The 16746-nt window shown below is 47.9% G+C and overlaps 2 protein-coding genes across 2 annotated transcripts; one reads left to right on the forward strand and one right to left on the reverse strand.

The window, feature by feature from the left end:
- The first annotated feature begins 30 nt into the window (after positions 1-30).
- On the forward strand, positions 31-5043 carry LOC122372514 (sodium-coupled monocarboxylate transporter 2-like). Its single transcript, XM_043349748.1, has 8 exons — positions 31-215; positions 966-1120; positions 1512-1652; positions 2090-2427; positions 2896-3050; positions 3326-3495; positions 3818-3918; positions 4326-5043. Exons 1-8 carry the CDS (start codon positions 84-86, stop codon positions 4454-4456), a joined length of 1323 nt encoding a protein of 440 aa, XP_043205683.1. The 5' UTR covers positions 31-83; the 3' UTR covers positions 4457-5043.
- On the reverse strand, positions 4631-15095 carry LOC122372512 (sodium-coupled monocarboxylate transporter 1-like). Its single transcript, XM_043349744.1, has 11 exons — positions 14732-15095; positions 13041-13324; positions 12579-12712; positions 10188-10376; positions 9158-9312; positions 8723-8863; positions 8054-8391; positions 7005-7159; positions 6478-6650; positions 5958-6058; positions 4631-5590 (listed from the first exon to the last, which is right to left on the reverse strand). Exons 2-11 carry the CDS (start codon positions 13243-13245, stop codon positions 5457-5459), a joined length of 1725 nt encoding a protein of 574 aa, XP_043205679.1. The 5' UTR covers positions 13246-13324; positions 14732-15095; the 3' UTR covers positions 4631-5456.
- Positions 15096-16746: the final 1651 nt, after the last annotated feature.

The following is a 16746-nucleotide window of genomic DNA, read 5'->3' on the forward strand; positions in this document are numbered from 1 at the left end:
ACCTTCCTCTGACTACTGTTTTACAGTACCTGGGCCTGAGGTACGACTCCAGCCTGGCCAAGGTGATCGGGACGACTGCGTTCATGACACAGAACCTGCTGTACACCGGCATCGCGCTGTATGCACCCTCGATCGTGCTCAGCAATGTCACTGGTATGCCCGACTGGGCAGCCATTGTGCTGGTTGCCTTCCTCGGCACCTCCTACACCGCATTCGTGAGTGGTTGGACCGTAGGACGGTGCTATCTAGTGGAGAATATCTAGTAGCTGGTCTCACGACGCTTTGGAGAAGTGTTAGTGCAAATGAACATAGTCAATTACCTCTATTCTATGCGGAACATGGGTCGGAAGCACAAGGACGGAATGTGATGCTATTATAGCTTGTTGTTGTGCTTGTGGACAACTGTGCATAGGCGGCGGAACGGGGAGGGCACCGGACACCGGTGCCCCCCTTTGATTCTGACATTTTAACATTAGCAGTATGGGCATTGCATGGAAAGAATGGGACCAAAATTCGGCAGTGCCCCCCCCCCCTCCCTTAATTGAAGGTGTTCCGCCGCTACTGCAACTGTGTACCTATGTAACGCAGTGTACTTTTCAAACATTTAAGTTATAGCGTAATAAGTAGCTTTAGTTTTGATATGTGGACCATCCCAAGCACCGTGACTGGCCTGCAGCCTTTATAGACTTTGTGAACGCAAGCAGATGCGCTACGTCCCATCGTGTCTTGCTTACCCATTGGGCTCTTCGGTACTGTGTGCTGCTAAGAGTTAGGATGTGATCGGATAAGTCGCGGTATGCTCCAGGGGGTCGTGATGTGACACTGTGTATTACGTTGTCTGTTGAACCGATGCTCCGCGTGTTCCCGGGCGCCCACACCGTCATTTAGGCAGAGGTGGTGGAAGGAGCTACATTTTAGTATCTAGTCGGTTACATTGTGCTCACGCTGTGCTCCATGTGCTCCAGGGCGGGTTCCGCGCCGTCATCTGGGCAGACGTGCTGCAGGCGGGCGTCATGGTGGCCGGCGTGCTCGCCATCATCATACAGGGCTGTCTCAACGTCGGCGGCTTCTCAGAGATGTTGGACGTCAACCGGCTGCACGGGAGGCTGACGCTGTTCACGTGAGAATATCTGCGTCTTGGGCAGCTTTGGAAGTAGAGAGGTCGCATATTCCCAACAGTGCTATTCGACGTAAACAATTGTTATGGGTGCCACAAAGGATGCATTTTTTTCGTAGGGTTTCCTCGATATGCTCATTTCTTGGCATGTGTATTATACTTACACGTGCGAATAAGACAGACTTGCTGGATGGCTGTGGCAGTAGATACGTGCCTAAGCTGGCGTAACAACTTCATTTCAAACCCGTCACATAAATGTCCAGATTAATCAATGAATCAGTTTGTGGCTGTTAAAATACACACATACCAGCGCTACTTACACGCGCCAATAATGTTCGTAAGTGGCCCGGCACCTGCTTTATGTCACTCTGACCCATAAGATCTTCTGCGACAGCTGGGACTTTGACCCGCTGCAGCGTCACAACTTCTGGAACATCTTCTTCGGCCAGCTGTTCATGTGGACGTCCCTGCTGGGTGTGAACCAGCCGGCGGTGCAGAGACTTCTCAGCTTGCCCACGTACAGAAAGGCCGCCATGTAAGGATTCTATATGCTGAGTCAAAACTGTCTATTAAATAACTTGCCGAATGTGTCAAATGTATTATCCTAGCGTTAATGGTAACGGTTTTTACCGTAATCGAAACGATTGCAATTAGGCTTTTCAGTATAACGCAGCATAACAATCGTGCAATCAGCGAATGTTTTGAGATTATTTTCCCATGGCAATTGGAAGTGACGGCTAATTCGAGCTTTTACCTTACCAACGCTTAGCCATCGATAAGGCAAATCACAACAACCCACCTTTGCCTATCTGCCAATTTAGAAGCAATACGTTAGGAGTCTTAACACAAGCTGTAGCATATATGTATAACCATTCGTTTAGCCCAGTGCCGATGCCGAACAAATATTTGGAGACATTTCGCAACTATTACACTCCACCTCTCTAGCCGCCGCATCCCGTTTTTAATCCCCAGGACCAGTGTGTTCGGCGGCCTGATGATGTTCATCATGACCACGCTGGCCGTTCTCGCCGGGCTGGCCATCTTCGCCACCTACTCCTCCTGCGACCCGCTGCGGGCCGGCGTGACGAGCCGCCGAGACGAGCTGGTGCCGCACTTTGTGGCCGACCAGCTGGGCCACGTGCCCGGCCTGGGCGGCCTGTTCATCGCCTGCGTGCTCAGCGGCGCGCTCAGCACCATCTCGTCGTCACTGAACTCGCTGGCGGCCGTCACCTGGGAGGATTTCTTCAGGGACAGCGCCTGTATTGTTGGACTGTCAGAGGCGGGACGGCGATGGGCCGTCAGGGCAATAGGTCAGTGGTGGACACTTCTACCAGCTTCCAGCTCATTCATTCATTCATTCATTCATTCATTCATTCATTCATTCATTCATTCATTCATTCATTCATTCATTCATTCATGCAATATCCATTCATTCATATTTAGTTAATTAATTAATTCATTCATTCATTCATTCATTCATATTTAGTTAATTCATTCATTCATTCATTCATTCATTCATTCATTCATTCATTCATTCATTCATTCATTCATTCATTCATTCATTCATTCATTCATTCATCGTTAGTTTTATGCTTGGGGCTGGACTAAATCAATAGCACTGCCTTGTTTGTTGTGTCTTCTTTGATTCCGTTGCTTATCCCTCGCATGGCATAGTGGCATACCCAAGGCCCTAAATACAGGCATACCTTTCTTTGACTTTTATCATCTTTCCAGTCGTCGTGTACGACGTAATTCTTACCCTTCCCGCTGCTTTCCAGCGCTCGTGTACGGCATAGCCTCAATGCTGATGGCATTCCTAGCCAAGAACATGGGTGGCGTTCTTCAGATCGCCATTGGCGTCTACGGTGGCTGCACCGGGCCGGTGCTGGCAATCTTCATACTCGCATTGTTTGTGCCCTTCTCCAACCCGAAGGCAAGCTAGTAGAAAGCACATTCCAACTTTATTTTTAACTTCCGTTGAGGGGAGAGAGTTTGTCATTTGTGGGTGGCGTGGTCGGCTCACATTTGCTAAATACTCGTAACTACGTGCATATTGATACTTTATTAATAAAGAAATCGATTTACCGACTCGTACAGCAACCACGCCAGTTCACTCCAGGATTTAGTCTCGACAGGCTGGCCAAGCTGACCATCCTTTCTGACAGCCCTCGGTTCCTTACTGACCGAGCCCGCTCCACACCACTACAGGGTCTGACTGTGGGACTCCTGGTGGGCCTGGCTCTGGCCCTCTCTGCCTCGTTCGGAGCCTCATTCGGCGGTGCTGCTCCTCCGGCCATGCTGCCCACGGAGGTGGACGGCTGTGGCTTCAACATCACGATCCCAGAGAGTGCCAACGTCGCCACCAGCGCAGCAGAAAAGTCAGTGCAGCTGATCTTTTAACAAATAAATATTATCGCAGGGGCTCGGGGGAGTCGCGAGAGTCCGCCCCTTTCCCAATAGTTTCGCTTCCGTACCGCCACGCAATGTATAAAGTGGTGCAGCTTTGGGTCGGACCCTCCGATTCTGAGATGGTGGCGAATGTATTAACTCGGAGTCCCTGTGTTATTACAATGGTGCCGTAATGGCTCATGTAAAACGTTTATTTGCTATTTGCCAACAATTTTTATAAATGAAAGATTAAAGATTCCCACAAAATGTGCATAAGGCTCATCATTTTAATGCTGGTTTCATTCCTTTCAGGGTTGTGAGAAACAAGTTTTTCAGCATATCGTACATGCTGTACTCCGTCCTGGGCTTTGTCGGGACATTTGTGATCGGCATCATTGTGTCACTTGTGACAGGTAAGTGACCAAACGACTTCCCAACAAATTTATACCAAATATATTTTCGGATTGATTATTAATAGTGAAAATATTACGCGCATGTTTTATGATGCATTTACCTATAAATTTATTGCGTGAAAATCATATATGCACATTGCACACAGATAACGTTTCATGTCAGACCCAATATTACTAGAACATAGTCAGACCCAGGCAAGGAAGGCATCTGATGATATATCATGAACCGTGGTATGGATATAACGTCTGGGAGGTGCCGTAAAAAAAACGTTAAAAGGGACGACGCGGTAAAGAAACATGTGAATAAATTGTATGGGCAATGACGAAAATTTACTCTAGCCATTTATCATGTCAGTTCGCGTTATATCGGTTTTGATATTGGACGCATTGTGTCGTCTGTTTTTCAGGTGGCAGCAATATTGAAGTGAATCCCGAAATGCTCAGCCCCGCAATGTCGTGTTTCGCTCAGAAGGCAAAGTTCCGACTGCCTCACAGCAACGGAGCTTCCAACAACGCCTTCGAAATGGAGAAGAAGTAGTATGTGTGGAAAGGTTGTGTTTTACATGCTTGTGTATGTCACGCATCCGCGGGCGGTGCATTCCTCGAACTGTCATCCTGAGCTGTCTACACTTGCCAGGGACCAAAAAACTAGGTCTGTTTTATACCAGTACATCTACACTCATGTCTGAGAGTTGCGCATGAAAACAAACTATTTAGCTTTGTAAGACAAAATGTTTTATTTTTATACATGCATACATGACCCGTACAACATTCATCAAAAATATCATTTCGCTCAAATGGTAGGATCAAGGTAATATTGGCATGGAATAGAAAAAAATATGGCATGTAATTGTAGATGCAGGATCGTAGGTAGATCAGACGTGAACTGCTCCCGTGTGTAATGTGTTGTGATGTTCTGTCCATTTTTGAGAGGTGAATACCGTTCAGAGACATGCATCATTATTACAGAACAGTAACATAAAAAGCTACAGGTCAGTTAAACAGTCAGCTATCGAGTCAACTACCATTATTTCCACAATCCTTGTATGCAGGTCTTAGATCATCACGACACTCGTATCTCACATACAATGAAATGAAATATGAATAAAACAATATTAGAGCAAATTTTCTTTGAAAAATGCATGTAAAACGCTATAAAACAGTTAACTATGTGTCTGGTAGCGGGGTAGTCTGTGGCATATGACCTCCAAACCTTTGTTTTTGGACTTTGCGCCGGGAGTCGGGACCCTATGGCGTACGAGGAATAACTACTTCATAAATCACGGTACAACGCAAATGTAATGCTTGCTTATCTGCACATTTAAGGCACTATTATGGCCTGTACCACACACTTTCGAATCTACCTCTGCCGAGCAATGTATGTACAATAAACGTGCATCTAAAGCACTTTAGGTAGATTTACGAAATACGTAACGAGTGACCTGGCATGCACGCTACAAAAATACTGTGGGAACGTAAAGTACGTTTTTGCCCCTCAGAGTCGCATGATATTTACATGAAATATATCAAATGAAAAATTAGTGTTTTTCGCCCATTTCGTAGGCATCGTTTGAAGCTCCGTTTGTGTTTGACGGATGGAATTTCTTCTTTCGTGAATGCCATGACATGGCGGGACTCAGGTACTCTTCGTCGACACTGCCCTGTCCTCCACCTGAAATATGACATTTTAATTAGAGGTCTTAAAAACTGCGCGAACTTTCAATGAAAACCCTAAACAGTTTCGTATTTATCCGTAACCTCGACGGGTTTCGTTAGGTATAACCCGGATATGGCTCGACAGTCGCATCCTGCAGGGACACATCGTCCGAGTATGCTTCTGTCACTGTAAAATTGTTGAACACAATAGACTTGTAGGCACAATGCGTTCTCGCTCAATTCGCTCGAGCAGCTACAAAATGATTGACCAGGACTGATCGTAAAAGGGCGTTGAGCTTCGTAAGGCTAGCGCCAATATTCGTGGGACGACTCGCGACCATCTCGTCTCACTCGGTTCATTTCTTGTGAAGCGTTATACTCACCTGTCAAAAGAGACACTAGGATTCCTGTCACCATTGTTGCCACAAAGCCGATCACTGCGTAGAGCATGTAGGAAATGCTGTAGAGCGTATCGAATGTTCCTCTGTAAAACATCATCATTTCATTACTTTCACCAAGCACGGATTCACATGTAAAGCAACATTCTAAACCATCTAAATGAATGATGTATTTACTTCTACAGGCACCGAAGCATCCGGCATTGTATGTGTGCACTCAGCTCTTAGGTATACGAGAAATGCCTCCCCCGAAATATTACGATAATCTGGAATGCAAAATGTATCTGAGAGCCATGGCTTGGGGATCAGCTCAAACCGTTCAATTTCTCTAAATTTACTAGTAAAACTGCTAAACTGTATTCCTGCCGCTCAAGGCCCTATGTATATACCCCGCCGCTCACTTATTAGAAGAGCGTTGAGCCGGTTAAATGGGTTCACTTATGACGGTTATGACCATTACAGGCGTTAGGTCGCATCTATCAGCTCTCACCACGGTCGCTCTTACTTTTCGCGCGTCTCCATGGCGTCATCAGTGACGTTGGCGGTGATTGTGACGTTGAAGCTGCATCCGTCTGCGCTGGATGGCAGCATGACCGGTGGCGCCGCCCCACTGAACGATGCACCGAATGAGATCCAGAGGGAGAGGGCCAGGCCCAGCACCAAACCCGTGGTAACACCCTGCAGGCAGGTCGAAGGGCAAAGTCAGCACCGCTACAGTCAACGGTATATCAGTCATAAAAGGACCAACTAATTATCTGTTATCGCCGTTCAAACATTTTGAGAGAAGACATCACTTAACAACTTTCTTATTACCTAATTTTTTTTTTTTTTTACATCTGGACGCAATAGTTCGCTGTCTTTCTCACATCGTACAAACACCCGATGGTCTCTCTCTCTCTCTCTCTCTCTCTCTCTCTCTCTCTCTCTCTCTCTCTCTCTCTCTCTCTCTCTCTCTCTCTCTCTCTCTCTCTCTCTCTCTCTCTCTCTCTCTCTCTCTCTCCCTCTCTCTCTCTCTCCCTCCCTCTCCCTCACCTTGGGGTTAGTGAAGGGCATGAACAGCCCCATGACGAACATGGCCAGGATTGGTCCGGTGCAGCCGCCGTATACGCCCGTGGCCACTTGAATCACTCCGCCCATGTTCTTGGCCACGAACGCCATCAGCATCGAGATGATGCCGTACACCAGCGCTGCCGGATAGATGTTAACCCTCGCCCGCACATGGGGGGGGGGGGGTGGTTGCCCCCCCCAGGCAGTCTTTCTGCTCTGCACTCAACATTTTTACAGCTAGAAGGCTGATTTTTCGTATAGCTGCTCCTCTATCCTTTCTTGATGTCCACTGAAAATTTCAAGTTTCTGTGATTTTTGGTTTCGGAGATATGACCTTGTTTTTCAGGTCATGTCATGACCCAAATGGCCAATTCTCAACATCTTGCGTTTGCCATGGGCCTTGTGAGCTTTTGACACCCTGATTTCGGCCTTTTTTGCCAGTCTTACCTCCCACCTATCATGGAACATGTTGTTCGACGATGTACAGGGTCAAGGTCAGGGTCAAGGTCAACCTAGGTCATCTAAGATAATTAGGAATTTTTTAGGAAAAATTTATTGACCTAGTTCGGCTTGACAGTACAAGGCAGTAAAACATATGGTATTCAAAATATGAAAGTAGCCAAGGCCCTAAAAACAAAAATAGCCTTGTTACCTATGCATATACAGAAGCAACGTGTAGGTAAGTACCAATCCTATTGTCTTCTTCCACCCGTAGGTATTTAATTCCATAGGGGATGTACTGAGTACTGGAGCCGGAGCCGGAGCCGGACCATTTTACTCGGAGCCAGAGCCGGAGCCGGAGCCGCCATGACATTTCACCCGGAACCGGAGCCGGAGCCGGAGCCGGAGCCGATTTTTTATCCGGAGCCGGAGCCCGAGCCCGAGCCGTCTGAAATTTCCACGGCTCCGCATCCCTGAAATGAGCACTTCAAAAGCTACTGAAAGATTGCTATGAACTATCGAATTTCCTTGCAGTTTTCCTCTAGAACGTATGCCTCATTTTAACTATGTCTTCGAGCCACCACCCGACTGACCTATGCCTCGGAGCACCCATCGCCGTCCCGCCTCAGACAGCCGCGCAGTCCAGGCGCTGTCCCTGAAGAAATCCTCCCAGGTGACGGCCGCCAGCGAGTTGAGTGACGACGAGATGGTGCTGAGCGCGCCGCTGAGCACGCAGGCGATGAACAGGCCGCCCAGGCCGGGCACGTGGCCCAGCTGGTCGGCCACAAAGTGCGGCACCAGCTCGTCCCGGCGGCTCGTCACGCCGGCCCGCAGTGGGTCGCAGGACGAGTACGTGGCGAAGATGGCCAGTCCGGAGACGGTGGAGAGGGAGACCATGATGACGATCAGAAAACTGCTGATCAGGCTGGTGCTGTGGACGAGGGAAGGCAGAGATGACTAAACGTGACGTACAACGTTCTACGAGCGCCGTATATCTCTCGGATATACGAGCGCCGTATATCCGCTCGTATGTCAAGCGCCGAGACGACTAGAGGCTTAACCAGTTCAGTGCTTTACTCACTGAGCAAAGAGGCCGGAACGAACCGACTTCATCGGACAAAATGCTGGCGGGCAATGCAATGGTTGCGTTCAAAATATCACATGGCATTACTGAGCTAAAAGAGGACAGCTCCACGTGATTATACGAACCTCAACTCGTGGTTCTGCCTGTTTGAGAGTGAGACGAAACGGACACAACTCACAGTGTTGCCTGTTTGAGCGTGGGCAGGCTGAGCAGCCTCTGAACAGCCGGCTGGTTCACCCCCAGCAGGGAAATCCACACGAAGATCTGGCCGAAGAATGTGTTCCAGAAGTTGTACCGCTGAAGAGGGTCGATGTCCCAGCTGTGGGCAAAAGTGAAGAGCAATAGCTGGTGACAAGCTGCTGTTGAAATGTCAAACGTCGAGTCATAGACCTCTTTCACTATTCTTTAGAATTGTGTTTTTCTATTGAAAAACAAAACTGAGTTCCCTGACAATTTGGCAAAAGCTGCCTGAGATATATGTAGATTTGCGCCTCAATCCATGTAACGCCCGTCTACGCAATGTGACGTGCTTTAGCCAATAGACGACCAATAACTACACTGTTACTTAGCTAACTGCTCAATGACTTATTTATTACTTATAAGCGATCCTCACGTGAACATTGTCAGCCTCCCGTGCTGCCGGTTGACGTCCAGCATCTCTGAGAAGCCGCCGACGTTGATGCAGCCCTGTACGATGATGGCGGTGACGCCACAGACCATGACGCACGCCTGCAGCACGTCCGCCCACACCACGGCCTTGTAGCCACCCTGAGGACGTCACAGGCGGGCTGGTCGGTAGGACATTGGCTCATCAATAAAATGTAGACCAGGCTGACAACCAAACGCAGCACCGTCCAGCAATGTGGGGATGTGTAAATCATGATTCCCTATCCACACAAATATTCACAAATGAGCGTTAACGTAAAATGTAAGTATCTAAAAGCACAAACATGCACAGCACAGTTAGGTTAAATCATGTTAAATCTAAGATCGAAACGTCATCATAAATCGTGCCCTCATCTGAAATGCGTGTCTGCATAGTGGGAAATTTGCAGTTGTACCGATTCATTGTCGTAGAACATCAAAGGTTTAATTCAGTCTCGGACCCAAATTTCACACAGCTGACCAAATAGGACATCACATTCCATCGAGATCGCCCTAGGCCCGGTTCGAACAGGCGCCAGCCGGACTGTAAGCCCACGTTCCTGAGCGAATCAGAGATTACATGGGAGCCGTGACCACTGCTAAGCCGTCCGTTCAGAACGTGACTTCCAGTCGGTTCCTTCAGGTCACGTTCGTTGTTTCGTGACGTTAACGCCGTTTCGTCATCCGCTCGACGTGTTTCATGGCTTCGTAGTTGATTCTCACCGCAGAACTATTTTTAGATGAAACGGTGTTGTATTTTTTTTTTTACTCATTTGAAGATTGTAGAATACGTGATATGAGTACGCACTACGCACGACTGCCGCAGCAGACTACCGTTGATTTTTTCATACCAATTATCCAAATACTTCAGCCACAGCCCGCATAAACTAAGAATATTCCACAATACTGACTATACCTACGGTAGATTTTATCAATTTGTTAATTATTCTCTGTCAATCCCTCAAATTACACAAAACCACCCTCGGTAAACCACTCACGAATGCGGTGTAGGATGTGCCGAGCAGTGCCACCAGCACAATGGCCGCCCAGATGGGCATGCCGGTGACATTGCTGAGGACGATGGTGGGCGCGAACAGCGCGATACCCGTGTACAGCAGGTTCTGCATCATGAACGCCACTGTTCCGACCATCGTCATGACGCGCGTGTTGTACCGCTTCCCCAGGTACTGAAAGGGGGAGGGGGAGGTCAGAGTCGTGGGTGTCATAAGTGCTTTAGACACAAGCATCAATGAAGTGGGAGGGGGAGGGAAGAGGCCATAGCATTCCATCGCTTTCCATAGCCGAGCACTTGCTGGCATGGATCAAGGCCACATCTCTCTGCTCTGTTTACTTGATCTGTCTAAAGCTTTTGACGTGATTTCCCACTCTAAATTGCTTGACAAGCTCGAGCTGCACGGCATTGACACTGCCTGGTTTCGAAATTATCTTGACGGTCACACGCAAAGCGTAGCCATCTCTGCCTCACAGAGCTCCCCTCCGCTCAACATTAGCCAGGGCGTCTTCCAGGGGTCATCGTTGGGTCCTCTCTTGTTCAGCATCGTCGTTAACGATCTTAGCTTGTACGCTGGCGACTCTTTTATCATTCAGTACGCCGATGACACCCAGGTTTTAGTCTCTGGACACAAGTCCGAGCTACCTGACCTTATCTTAAAACTCGAGGCATCTCTCCAGTCGCTTGGTGATTACTTTCATTCGAACGGTCTAAAACTTAACGAGTCAAAATTCGAGCTACTTCCCATCGGCTCACGTCAAAATCTGCGAGACCTCCCACCGTTCACGGTCAAGTTTCGGCAAGCCGTGCTATCACCTTGCACTGAAGCAAAAAATCTCGGTGTCACTTTTGATCGCCATCTCACTTGGGACTCGCACGTATCGCAACTGTCACAGAAGTGCTTCGGCATCCTTATCGGTCTCTCCCACATCCGCCACTACCTACCATCCGGTACTCTCCCAATCCTTGTGTCTGCCCTCGTCCTTTCCCACGTCCGCTACTGCCTCTCCGTCTATGGCAACGGGTCTGCCAAGAACCTCGCCACCATCAACAAAATTCTAAATTTTGCGGCCCGCATCATCTCCGGCAAAAAGAAATTCGACCACATCTCCTCTGTCCGTGCCTCACTCGGCTGGCCGGACCCCTCCACTATGGTTCAAGCCCAAACCCTAAACATCCTACACAAAGCTAGACGAACAGGTCAGCCCGAGTCACTAGCTGCACTATTTGCCACTAATGCCGAGCGTCCAGACCGTAGCCGCAGCACCAGGCAGGACCACCTGCTTAGTCTTCCCCGCATACACGGCTCGGCTGCGGGGAAGCGGCAATTCGTGTACCGCGCTGCCGCAGGCTATAACGCCCTACCACGCGAGTTCTGGGACATGTCCACCTCGATGTTTACCAGCAAGGTCTTAGAACTCTTATCTTCGGTGACATGAGCTGACACGTCACTGTAACCGCTTTTAGCTTCTGCATCGTGTGTGTAGTGTGGTTTATGTGTGTTCACTTTTTATCCTCATCATTGCATTTCTTAGCGTGTGTTGACTCTGACTCGAGAATAGCCCTGTGATTCCGATCTCATGAAGGGATGAGTCTATGACGTAAATACAATACAATACAATACAATAGCTTGACAGCCATAGCAAAAGGTATGGTCGATGGATTTCTTACTTACTCATTTAACATTACATTGCATCGTCGGGAGAGCTGTTTAATTAACAGGCCCGCCTGCGTACTTACATCAAACAACCACGGGCACGGACATTTCATCATGGTGATTTTGCAATATACATACGAGTATAAGCGTTTGTTTTCACAGGACTATCATCGAACCAAGCACGATTCGCAAAGGGCAGTGGTCACTCGTCACTTGAGGGACATAATCCAGGCATGTGGCCAGAGGTGACAAAGAAAATAAACGCCAAATGGACATTTGCAGTTTGCACGGCGTCACGTAAAACGATAATCATCAACTAGGCCGGCAAAGATTACTGCGTCAGCACTCAGCATTGAATGAGCACCGTACTCATTCATTCGGCATGATTGTTGTATCGCTATCGGGCTATTCTGTTGATTTTAATATTAGGCACTAGACAGAGATCACTAGGTCTCAAGCCTCCTGTTTGGACCATCCTGTGTAATAATTAAAGGTGTAAAGTAATCATTGTAAATATGGATGAATCATTAAAATATACTAAAACATAATGTATGATAAAATAATAAACTAATTAAAACATAGCACTTATCTTAACATTAAAATGTATAAATATTTTCGCTGATGATATATCTACCGTCACTTGTGCACAGACCTCGTAGACACTGGTGGGCCACAGTCGGTAAAAGATTGTCGAATTAAGCTCATAAAGTGTGTACGTACCTCATAGACGCTGGTGAGCTCCATTCGGTAGAAGACGGGCAGGATGAACACGCTGATGATGATGCTGGCCACGGGAAACGTCAGAACCACCACGAACCACTGCATGCCGAAGTAAAAAATCTCCGACGGCGTACCTGAGAAGGTTTACGTACAGTTATTCACCCGCGATTTTTTTCAGTTATTGTTCAGTTATATTTCAGATTTTTTTCAGCACATTTATTTTGCGATGCATAAGCATGCAGTTGCGAGTTTAGCATTGTGATTGTGGGAACAATAAGGTACTTTTAAGTTTTATCTATCACCTGATTTCGCTTCTCAATAAATGTGTTAGCGTAAGTCTCTCAAATCTCTCTTTACATTACTCTCCATGACTGATGATCGTATTCAACAGGCTTGCCTTCACTGTTAATGCTGAACATGTTCTTTAAAGGGTAACCAACTCTTAGACTCTCACGGTCTCACCGATGATCAGAATGGCAGACATGAATGTCGCCATCATCGAGAGCGACACCGGGGCCACGTTCATGTCGCGTGAGATGAGCAGTCCCTGGGCGTCCTGTCCACGCAGACCGTAGAACACACCGATAGCCAGCGTGGCGGCCACAAACAGCGCCATCACTACAAAATTGACGGTGCCGAACGCAGCCGCAGCCGTCGTGGCCGCCATGTTGGATTTGGTGGTTTTCGCCGGGGAAATCCGAGGAGTTGACTGACGGAGGCCGAATCGGATGACCGCAAAACGGAGGCTGGAACAGAAAACAATTCGCAGAAATGGTGAGAATGCTGACGTGCTGTGGTGAGCTAAGCACGGCAATATAAGAACGAGGAATTAAGCAAACAACAGACCAACTTTGCAGCAGGAAGGTTTCGGACTTCGGAGAAACATGCATATCACGCACTCAAAACTGATACACTGAGATCAAACCTGACGACACTTTTGAGCGAAATAGCTCTAAGAGAGATATGGATATTTTCAGTGATTTTGTCGGTCAATTATAACAAGTAGAACGCACCTAAAGACGAGAGTGCACAACGCGCACACGTGTTAAGATCTCCAAGTGGCTTGCGAGGGTCACCAACCTAGCTTGACACCTAGCACTCAGCAGCGTGCATAAATACAAAACTTGAATATAAAACATAGTGCAACTGGCTCAGCCGCTCTTGATGTGTGAAAGCAGGCTCTGTTACGTGTGCACGTACAATCAGACCCCAACTGCCGTGCAGTCGGACTGCATATGTCAGTCTTTTGACGGTCATGTGACCGTCCTTCAGACTACCTATCACTTTCAGCGACATTGTCTCAGCCGTTCTGAGTTGAAGATCGTAGAGGCGCCGCCCCCCCCCCCCTTACACATACGAACGTGCAAATGAGACCCTAACTAACTTGTGAGGCCACCTCTGTTATCGGTCCCTAACGGTATATACCAACTTTGAAGGCAATCGGCCCAGCCGTTATGAGACGAATAAAACGAATGACCAGCCCCTGCACGTCCGCTATGAAGTCATTTTACCCCACACCGCTCATCTCAGCGACGCGTTCTCCCCCCCCCCCCCCAGATAAATTTCTGGAGCGTTTCGTCTGGGATGACCGTTTACGCAGTTGTAGGTTTCATCTACATATGTCATGCAAGCAAAACAGAGTAGTAGTCGCATCAGTCCCTCGTCTCCCCCTCATCCCGTCTTCCCGACCCGGCCTGAGATTGTCTAAGCGCATACTACATAGATTGTAAGGTTTTTTCTCAGTAAAAAATGTTGGCCTAACCGATAAAAAAGTGATAAAGATAGGACGAAATCAAGCCCTAACTTCCTGAGATATAATAACATCGGTTAGATATAAGTGCGAGTTAAACAATAACCTCATTCCGATTGACGACTTAATTATGCACATGAAGAGACATTAGAAACATCTCTCTCTCTCTCTCTCTCTCTCTCTCTCTCTCTCTCTCTCTCTCTCTCTCTCTCTCTCTCTCTCTCTCTCTCTCTCTCTCTCTCTCTCTCTCTCTCTCTCTCTCTCTCTCTCTCTCTCTCTCTCCCTCTCTCTCTCCCTCTCCCTCTCTCTCTCTCTCTTTCTCTCTCTCTCTCTCTCTCTCTCTCTCTCTCTCTCTCTCTCTCTCTCTCTCTCTCTCTCTCTCTCTCTCTCTCTCTGTCCTCACCTGAAATCCGACTTAATCTTTGGCCAAACTTAGCTTCCTTTGTCACCCTGGATCGATTCTCCGCACAGTGCACACTTGTCACTCGTTCTGGCTTATTTTGACCGCTGCCAAGAGTTAATTATCCGTCATACACTTGGCCGGTTCCGAACTGAGCTCCACGCGAGTGCTGAGTTTCTGCTACGGAGCGCTCACAGCTCAGCTCCTAGAGCTCAGCTCCCACAGCCCAGCACCAGCACCTCAGCTCCTGCGGCTCAGCTCCTGCACCACGACGAAGTTTAGCCGGTGCACTGCGCCTCTCACAGTTCGTGCACCGCGCCTCTCCCTGCTCGTGCACCGCCGCTGCGCGCCCCGTGCAGCGCAGACTGAGCGGCGCGGCGGCCGGCAGCTCGCGGTGGCCACACCGGCTCCCCGGCCCCCCGCGGACTCAGGTGCTGTTACCCGGCAGCTGCACCCACTGTACGTGGTGGGGAGGGGTAATGGGTGGGGGTAACAGCTCGCCCAGTGCACGGCCAACCGTGGTGAAGACTCGGCCGGAATCGGGTACCGAGAACTTCACAATGAGAATCAGAGTAGTTACCGACCACCGTAAATGGCAAAACCGGTTGGCCCTGAATTGGTGAGACGTTGAACATTGTGACGTGTATAAGTATAATGTGACGTTCTACTGGAATCTGGCTGACTGCGCAGTTCTATTTTTGGGTTTAATTTAGACTTCGTTACCGCAGTTTCTTGCAACAAAATTCAATGCCTGATATACCAAACCAGATACACATCCCGACTCATTTATTTACCTACAATGTTGACAGAGAGAACCGGATGTCATTTGATCAGTAGCATTATCCACACCAATGGCGATTGTGGCATGTAGTTATGAGAAATACTACAATTAAAAAATAATAAATAACTACACCATTCATCCCTGGCGGTGGTCCGATCGTAGCATATATGCCTCGATATATATATCGAGGCGAGATGGGGCTGTTTCGACGCCTTCCCCTCCCCCTGACACCTCCTGGTCCAAGTATAGCGACAAGCGCGAATCAGCACGCGCAAGAAAATATCTACCATTGAAAATTATATGATATCAAAAGTCACATTTCCCGCCTTTGAGGTTCTTTGTCAAATGATCATCAGACCTTTTGAGCTAACTCATTATTACCATAAAATTGGAGATCGTCTAATTTTATGCCCCATCGCAGAAAGGTATCTATAAGTAATTCAGCAGTTTTCGCAAGCTCTTCGGCGTATTGCGAGTTTCAAACGAAACATCAACAATTTAGCCTGTATGGGGCAAAACCATAATACGGACATTTCTGGAACAAGTTTTGCGATAATGTTTGACAGTGCCACTTACACAATTCGTTTTTTTTCTAACAAAATCATGTTTCTCTCGTTGAAACGCGTCAAATAAATTATAAATTTGCTACTCTACGGTCACCTTGTAAGTTGGACCGTCATGACCTTTGAAAGGTCATTATCCCATTAATTCAGTATTGAATAAAAATTGATGCCTTAAACTGTGGCACCCTTAAATTTCCCTCATTAACCCGCGCCCCTCTGGGGTCTGCGTATAACACGCCCTACTTGGGGGGGGGGGGGCTCTCCGTCTCCATAGCCCCCCCCCCCCCCTCCTAACTCCGAAACTACTGGGCCGATCGTCAAAATTCAAACGGCGTCTGATAGCCCCGGAAAAACTGTCGAACGAAACCTGATTTCATCGACCTCGAGGTCACCGATGACGTCACAGGTCAGGTCAAAGTAAAAGTTATTAGCATTCTGGCTTGTTCACGTTTTGGGCTCTGGCCGCCGTCCTACAAGTCAGATCAGGCTCATTTTTTGTTCACACACTCGTGAAAAGATGCTCTAGATACCCTGAGGGTACCAAACTTGTACTTTGATTTTCAGGTCAAGGCCAGGTCATCACAAGTCACGAAAATATTATATCATGCGTCAGTCACGTGACGCATGTTTTATGGTCCATTTAGGCCAAAGATTTTGAATTTGATGTCGTCTGT

This window comes from Amphibalanus amphitrite, unplaced genomic scaffold, assembly GCF_019059575.1.
Source record: "Amphibalanus amphitrite isolate SeventyFive unplaced genomic scaffold, NRLGWU_Aamphi_draft 001367F_arrow, whole genome shotgun sequence".
In the NCBI taxonomy this organism is placed as follows: Eukaryota; Metazoa; Arthropoda; class Thecostraca; order Balanomorpha; family Balanidae; genus Amphibalanus; species Amphibalanus amphitrite.

Excerpts from the sequence above, each read along its gene's own strand:
- LOC122372514 (XM_043349748.1), top strand. The coding sequence starts at position 84 with ATGACACAGAACCTGCTGTACACCGGCATCGCGCTGTATGCACCCTCG. Across the intron at positions 2,428-2,895 it reads ATGGGCCGTCAGGGCAATAG|CGCTCGTGTACGGCATAGCC; the intron begins GTCAGTGGTGGA and ends GCTGCTTTCCAG. Across the intron at positions 3,919-4,325 it reads CATTGTGTCACTTGTGACAG|GTGGCAGCAATATTGAAGTG; the intron begins GTAAGTGACCAA and ends TCTGTTTTTCAG.
- LOC122372512 (XM_043349744.1), bottom strand. The coding sequence starts at position 13,245 with ATGGCGGCCACGACGGCTGCGGCTGCGTTCGGCACCGTCAATTTTGTA. Across the intron at positions 12,713-13,040 it reads GTCTGCCATTCTGATCATCG|GTACGCCGTCGGAGATTTTT; the intron begins GTGAGACCGTGA and ends AAACCTTCTCAG. Across the intron at positions 9,313-10,187 it reads GCACATCCTACACCGCATTC|GGTGGCTACAAGGCCGTGGT; the intron begins GTGAGTGGTTTA and ends TGACGTCCTCAG.